This window comes from Phoxinus phoxinus (genome assembly GCF_949152265.1).
Source record: "Phoxinus phoxinus genome assembly, chromosome: 18".
NCBI classification, from domain to species: domain Eukaryota; kingdom Metazoa; phylum Chordata; class Actinopteri; order Cypriniformes; family Leuciscidae; genus Phoxinus; species Phoxinus phoxinus.
Window position 1 is genome coordinate 8,834,931 of NC_136893.1, and position 8,515 is coordinate 8,843,445.

Below are 8,515 nucleotides of genomic sequence, written 5' to 3' on the forward strand. Positions count from 1 at the left end.
CCTTTGACCCCATCACGAATGTCAGAATAAAGAAAACACAAGGACTAACCGTCAAAAAGCTTGATGCTTGATGCAAAATTCTGAACAGTAACCGGCACATTCGTCAAACTAATTTTGTTCTTGTATTACATTTGTCTTAATAAAATGTAAACAAATTTGGTTTAGAAATAATGTATGAAGTTGAGGCTTTGGTTTGGTTATTCCTCTGCTCCACACCTGACCACATAGCAAAATGGAAAGAGAAAATGCTATTCGTCTCAAAATCCTCAATGATTTCACACTCTCCTGTCCTGTTTGTGTGTGCTAATAGGATGCAGGTGCACCCTAAAAAAAATCCCCTCGGTGACAAGGGAGGACATCACAGACTCCAGCGCTGGCAATGAAAGCAAATCCCCGAAAATACATCAATAGATAAAAGAGATATTACAGGCACAGGCACAAATCACAGAGCTGTGGCCCGGTCATCACAGCGACGCTATCCCAGCATGCCAAGTGGGCAGCAGAAGGCTGTGTGAGTGGAGTGGAGAGGGGCATTGTGGGTCAGCAGGCAAAGCAAAGCAAAGCTTGAGTCTGTTGTAGTGGGCATGTATGAGTGTGTATCTGGTTGGTACTCTCCTCTGAGGTATTATGGGTGTGTTTGATTGTTTGTGTGTGTGTGTGTGTGTATAAGAGCAAATGTTTGCCAGAGACACGGCTTGTTGGGTTTTGAGGAGTAAAGCGTTTGTTTTTGAATGGTCTTTGAGTTGAGTCTCGCTCTGGAGGCAAACTTGACACGATCACTTTTATTTGTGCATACAGTATGTGTGTATATTATTATTATTGTGCAAGCGCAGTAGTATTTCTGTTAGGGTTAGCATTTTGGTATGTGTCACCATTCAGTTCTGTTCAGTGTTGTATTCATGGACTTTCAGTTTGTTTTCATACTGTGACTTTGTTCAGATTTCCCGTCACTCGTTAGTTTCTATGGTTACTGTCATTAGTTAGTTTGGTTCAGCTGTGTCTAGTTTATCACCTTGTTATAGTATATATATGTCACGTTGTAACCCGTCACTGTTATGCCAGCCTGCATATTTGTCCGTGCCTGTTTGGATCACTACCTGTTGGATTATATTAAGTAAACTTTGTCGGAATCTTCATCTTCTGTACGCTTCCTGACTGCACACACCCGTAACAGTACGGGTATGAGTTAGTCTATAGTAATTATAATTAGTTATATTTAAAGACAGACGTCTATACATATCCTTATTTAGATAGCAACTGTAAATACATTTGTGTTGTGAAATGTATCAAGTGCAAGCAGTTTACACAGTTACACTGAACATTATGTATATAGATCTTAAAGTACATATTTCCTCCTGTATGTTTGAGCGCGTGTGTGTGTGTGTGTGTGTGCGCGTGTGTGTGTGTGTGTGTGTGTGTGTGTGTGTGTGTGTGTGTGTGTGTGTGCGCGCCAAATGCCCCCACAAAATTTCATAAATCATACCAAGTGATGTTTTTCAGAAATGTAAAAATGCAGAAAGTTTTCTGTGATGGGTTTAGGTTTAGGGGTAGGGTTAATGTAAGGGGATATAATATAGTTTGTACAGTATACAAACCATTAGGTCCATGTAAAGTCTACGTAAAGATCTAAAAAACTCATTTGCGTGTGTGTTCGTGTTGAACAGATGCACTGGGCGACACAGAAGAGCAGTGTGTCGATGTTATTCCTCTTAGTGGCAGTAGCACAGCTGTTTGTGTCCTGTTTCCTCTGTTCTGTCCGTTTCTGTTAGCATAAACACACACACACACACACACACACACACACAGTACAGGTTTTACCAACGAACGCAATCGTGTTTGTCTTTGACTTGTGCATTTCAAAGGAAACACATGTATACATTAACACCCAGACGTTCTTGTGCACAACTGTCACCAACATGAAAACTGGCCAATTGGTTTTCATAGACATCACAAAAGCGATCTCACTTTCATCTCGCAGGGAGATGAAATGGAGATCAAATAGAAACCCTGAGGCAGTAATGAACTAATACATCAATTTTAAGTCTTCTGCTTCTTGGAAGAAATAGACCTTGTGGTTAAAATGTTCTCACATCTGCCATGATAGCAAAATCTGCAATCAAACATTGTGAATCTCTTTAAGAATATTTCTCGTTTTCTTTCAGGATCATTTTATCTGGGCAACATAATTTAACTTGCGTATTGCTCCTAAAGACTTCTGAGGTATGAAAGAGCAACATCCGAGCAACCAAATGTTCCTCTGGGAGTAAATGTGGTGATGGTTTCCTGCTGTTCACGTTAATCTGGATTCTTCTCTTTCCTGCCTCACTTTCCCCTCCTCTTCCATGTCCACCATAGTCTCAAAATAAAATGCGTTGACAATCGATGACTTTGAATGTTACTTCAATATCATATATCCATCGAATGGACTGATAGAGCTTGTATTGAATGACGCTCCGTATCTTTCTTTCAAAACCTTATTTGCTTTGTTGTTTAGGTCACGCGGGTGCCGATCGAGTCGTGTGAGCAGTACGGCACATGTGGAGAGTGTCTGAGCTCAGGAGATCCTCACTGTGGCTGGTGTGTGCTGCATAACATGTAAGTTCCCTCTTTATATTTACACACAGTTAGTGGTAAAGCAAATGCGTTTTGTGTATCTGAAGACTACAATCTCCATAACTCTTGAAATATATCCTGAAAAGTCCAGGAAAGATCACAGGGATCATTCTCATATGGCACAGAGGTTGTTTGCCCTCTGGTGGTGGACTAGTGCAACTGCATCCAGATGTGTAAATCTCAATGCTGAATCCTCAGATGCGTTTGTGCTTTAAAATATGGTATTGAATGTTGCTAGAACAACATACAGCTGACAGCACAGAGTCTTTTAGTGTTTTTTGTGCTGTTGTGTAAACCATCATTACCGTAATGGCGGGCGTACCTCCCTTGGGAAAGTGCACTTAAAGTAATTTATGTGACTCTCTACAGGACAGGGACAAATAATTGGAGAAGCGAGCGGTATTTGTGCCTCTCCGTTCAGCATGGGGCTGGGTTTTTTTTTTTTTTTTTTTCGTCTCAGCGTGCCGTCAGCACGGCAGGATTACATTCCTCCTAGTGTTGGGTCCGAGTCCACCTTTGTCGAGTCCGAGTCGAGTCCAAGTCCTTAACAACCGAGTACAAGTCCAAGTCCGAGTCCAAAAAGGGCCGAGTCGGACTTGAGTCCGAGTCCTTAACATCCGAGTCCGAGTCGAGTCCGGCCGAGTCCACAAAGATTTAAATTATTTGAAATTGACCTTTCACAAAGACCCGCCCCTCTTGGTTACTGTTGCTACGTCCGACAAGCCATTCCTCTCTCACTCCACATGTTCTCGGTCGGAGAAAAGAAGACACTGACAATGTGCCAACAGACAAGACAGAGCAGGGTACTTTTGGTATGAAATAAAGTCTCAGCTTTCAAATTTTGTATGATTTTATGAAATTCAAACAATAAATACTGTTTTGTGGTGCTTTAATGTGTAGGCCTCAGTTCAAGCAGCACGTGAACTGATAATCTCTTCTAGTTATAGCACAAACTAAACATAAATGAACATCAGAACTGCAAAAAAAAATCAATACACAGCATTTTTCAAGTTCAAGTCCACTGACTTTAATCTACTAACTGGTTTGGTTTGTCTGTCGAACAAAAATGGCGTGTATCTGCATTATAATTGGTCAGATCACCTGTCAATCAAATTCCGACGAAAGGTCTCAACACTGAGCTCTTAAATTAATATTTTAAACCTTACAAAATGATTGCAATGTGTAGTTACAGTTTGTTTATTGTACATTACCTATTGTACATATTTTAGAAACTGCAAGGTAATGCTTAATAATGCAACACGATAAGAGTCAGGGGCAAGACTTTTGAGCAAGATGATGTTTACATTTTTCTTATTTTGTTTTACATGCTAATATCTTATTTATCCTCTGAAGGGTTGGACTAAATTAATGAATGCATTTTTAAACAAATAAGAACAATTTACACCAATGATCCAGTTCAAAAGTTTACACCCCTTGGCTCTTAACGGATGCTTCCTTCTTGTGCATCACTAAATGTCTGCAGGGTTTGTAATAGTTGTGTATGAGTCCCTCAGTTGTCACCAGTGTGGAAATATGGATCTTACAATCATAGTCACTGCTAGTAAGGAGTCAAATATGCAGAAGATGCTGGAAAAGCAAAGAATGTAAGGAGCTGGAGGATTTTTCCTCATGAACAACCATTAAAAAAAAAGAAAAAAGTTGTGGATCATTCAGGTAATGACACAATATTAATATTAATATGTAATATGTAATCTGTCTTTATTTTGTGTTTGTATTTTATTTAGGCTATTAAACATCTGTTATGTGAAAAAGATTTTTCAGGGCAGTAGGCTACTAAATAGAAACAATGTGTGTATGATCCGTCTTATTAAAAAAATTATAAAAATAACATTTAGGAGATTCTGCAAGGTGTAAACTTATGACTAAAGTGAAAATGTAAAAATAATTACAACATTATTAGACGCCAAAATGTTGCTATGGTTATCAAGTTTCTTATGTTGCTATGTGTCAAATCATCGCAATTTCATGACTCAAACGACACAAATTAAGTGGATTAAATCCCACATTTAAATGCAGTTATCACTCTTTATAATTTACAGTGTGAACGTAACCACTGGTCCTCTAGAAGTATGAAAAAAAAAACTATTTAGATTGTCAACAGCGCTCCCTTTAAGCCATCACTTACCGCGTTCTGCACTCTCCCTAAAACTCTCGTCATAAACACTGACTGAAGTTGTCCGCACTGCACAGTGAATATCTTATATTGTGTCTAGAGAGACTTTGTCTTTTATGAGGGGATTTGCGAAAGGATAAAGCTCGTGCTGATTCTGAACATACATTTTGAGCGAATTCTTCGCATGCTGACTCTAAAACGCCTCTGATTTGCCACTGTGTTTATGCACTTAACTGTGATTGGCTACCATGCTCAACGCTGAAACAACGTCGTTTCGTTTCGTTTTTGAATAATATTGTGTCATCCAGTGCCCGGACTCGACTGGACTCGGACATTTTTCCGAGTCTAAAATGTCTCGAGTCCGTGTCAAGTCCGAGTACAAATTCATCCGAGTGCGTGACAAGTCCGAGTTCATACAAAATTGGACTCGAGACCGGACTCGAGTCCGAGTCCGAGTTCGAGTACCAACTCTATTCCTCCATCAGTCCTCTGGGGCTTTCTGCCATATTAAAGCTCATGTCATAAAGACACCATTCGAATCTCAAACATACCGTGCTGTGTTGTGCAGACAAGCTTATGTATTTATTAATTCACTTGCAAAAACTACTGAAAGTATCATGCTACTACTGTACCTTGGCATTGTTTGAAATTAACTAGTTTTAAAGGGGTCATGGCCTGGATTTTTTTATTTTATTTGAATATGTTCTTTGAGGTTCACTTATTGCTTAAAACAAACAAATATAGATGTGGGGGGAAATAATCATCTGTCAACAAAGGTTTCTTTGCGAACTCTCCATTACACTGTGCAAACAAACATACAATCCTCGGACGCGATCCATGACGCCTTTAAAAATCAACCATTCACTTATTCCCGATGCTCGTATCCTTCTGAAGTCTCTAGAGAAATGGGCAAATGAACTGTTTAAACGGGACGCACCAAAGCGAACGTTCTTTTCAGTCTTCTGTTTGTCCGGTTATCGACAGAATCAAATGTGTGGAGTGTGTCAGAAACTGAACGCGCATCTGTATACTGTATCCAGTGTACACAGCGTCAGTGATTATAATGGGTTCTGGTATGGTAATCATTCAGTACCATGGTATATTTCCGATTCTCTCGTTTTCTCTCTCCATATGTGCTAGTATTCCCCTACAGCGAGTGCTTTTTCACAGTCAGTTCTCTTAATGAAATTAACATCTCTCTCTCCCGCTCGCTATAATTCCTGCTCCACACACATATTTGCTCATTTCTCACTCCTCACGGCCCCTATGGAGTCCGTCCTTCCACGTCAGAAGAGAGAGAGAGAGAGAGAGAGAGAGAGAGAGATTGCTGACATCTACTACCATGCTTTCTAGTCTTTTAGCCTCTCCTCCACTGCACTGTTTTTCTCCTTCTTTTGCACATACTTTATAATAAAGTTTTTCAAATAGTTATCTGCAGCACAGGTTCATCATTAGATACCTTTTTAATTCAAGAAACATTTTTTGTGTGTGCTATATGAGTCTTTGGAGATTAGATAAGAAATCTTGATGATTTAAAGTGTCTCCGGACAACACATTGGCTTCGAGGTTTATTAAAGCACCAGAGCAGATTATCGTAACGTAAAATAACGGTTTACTATTTGGATGTATTTCAGTATATCTTCTTTAAAATGTAATTTAATCCTGTGATGGCAAAGCTGAGTTTTCAGCATCAGTGTCACATGATCCTTCAGAAATCATTCTTAAATTCTGATTTGCTGTCTATAAACATTTATTTTTTAATGTTAAAAACAGTTGTGCTGCTTAATAGTCTTTGTTGAAACCTTTAAAAAAAAAAAAAAATCTTTGATGAATAGAAAGTTCAAAAGAGCAGCATTTTTTTTTAAAGAATATTCTGTGACATTATCAATGTCTTTACTGTCACTTTTGATCAGTTTAATGCATCCTTGCTGAAAAAATATTCATCCCTTAAAGTAAAATTGGACTGACCCAAGCTTTTGAACGGTTGTTTGTTTGTTTATTGTGCTGCTTGTGTACATTCAATCTTGTTTCAAGAATGTTTATTTTTTTACTGTAAAAAAAGTGTATTTTTGTAGAGTAGCATTATTCTGCTCCTAGTAGGAGAGATGGTCTGTATTCATACCTCAGTTCAGAATAGTGCAATTTGCCAAAGTCCCTTTAATTATCAGCAGCTGCTGTGCGCCATGGGATTGAAAAGAGAGAAAAAAAATGAAAGCAAGATTTTTGAGCATATGAGGAGTCACTAATTCTGCTGGTGTTTAGATTATGAAGGCAAACGGCATCTGTCTGATATTGGTCTATCTGGCAATGGCATTAAGACCTAGAGACGTCTCTCATGGCCCAGTTAGACTGCGTGCAGGACCCTGAAACTGGGAGGGGACCAAAAAAAAAAAAAGGAGGAGCGGGAGTCAGATTTAGGCCACGTCCACACGAAGCCAGAGCTTTCCCTATCCAATGTTGTTGTTTTTTCTCGTTCTAAATCTCAAGAAACATCTGCGTATACACGAAACCACTGAAAACGATGAAGTATACATGCCAGACCAGTATGTGGCGCTGTAATTCTGCCACAGAGATACACTAAAAATGGAGAAGACGTCTTGGAGCATGCGCATAAACCTTGCGCGCTGTATACAATAATATTTAATATTAGGCTTAATAGCTTCTTTTTTTTCTTTTCTTTTTTTTACCAAGAACTTCATTGAACAATATGAACAACCATAGGCCTTGAACAAAATAGGGATGAGTCACGATATTCGATTAGTTAGCGGACGCATAAAGCTTGCCACAAAGAACCGGCAAAAGTAATAATTATGAATGTGTCAAATATAGCAAGGAGACATTTTAATTGTTTATGAAGAAACTAGTGTTTTCTGTGTCAGTCTCGGCTGCAAAGATGTCGACGATGCTGACTCGCCATCTGCGCAGTATTGCTAATTAGCGGTGTCTGCTAGGGTCAACACGTGGGGTGATGACATCACTTTCACAAAATATACGGATTGGCTGTACACACGAAAACGCAAGGGTTTAGTTTTCAGATTTATCCACTCCCGGTTTAAAAAAATAGCGGTTTCAAGCTGTTTACACGGAAACGATCTGAAGAGAAAACGCAAAAGTGGCGTTGCGTTATCACTTTTTATTATGCGTTTAGACGAGTGTTATGGGGGGGAAATCTGCGTGCATATGGTGATGCAAAAGTGTGTGAAATTCGATGTAGTATAAACTCCATTCGGCTAGGTGGCAATGTGAAGCACTGCCACACAACAACACCAAGTCCGCGCGCCTGCGTACAACCTTCCTTCTACTTCTCTCCCTAGTAGACTTTTGCGTTTTTACCCTTTAGACGGGAACACGACGGTGGAGCGTTTTTAAGATTTCCACTCTGGAGGGTGGTTTCACTTTTTTGTGTTTTTAAGCCCCAAAAACGCTGTCGCCGTGTAAACGAAAGGCACATCATATAAAATATTTTTACGTTTTCACCCGCGAACGTTCTCGTGTAAACAGGGCCTCAGTCTCGCAAAACGGCGGATCCGTCTGGACGAAACGCCGATACGATACAAAACGTTTACGTATACAGCTAAACATGTCTCCGTGTGGACACAGGGCCTTAGGAGGACTAATCTCCTTGGCCTATGGAGAACACTAATCCTGGAGATGATCTGATTGGCTGAACTCCTTTGAGGTCAAAGGCTGTTTTAATATCAGTGATCCAACAGTTGCTCAGCAGAGATCATTCCTTACGGATCCATTATCGCTTTTAGGATTTAACTC

At 39.6% G+C, this 8,515-nt stretch overlaps 1 protein-coding gene across 1 annotated transcript in view; it reads left to right on the forward strand.

Moving 5' to 3' along the window:
- plxna2 (plexin A2) overlaps window positions 1-8,515 on the forward strand; it is a 116,571-nt gene that overhangs the window by 30,119 nt on the left and 77,937 nt on the right. The window contains exon 2 of the mRNA XM_079588276.1: window positions 2,495-2,595. Coding sequence (XP_079444402.1) covers window positions 2,495-2,595 — 101 coding nt within the window. The remainder of the gene's footprint in view (window positions 1-2,494; window positions 2,596-8,515) is intronic.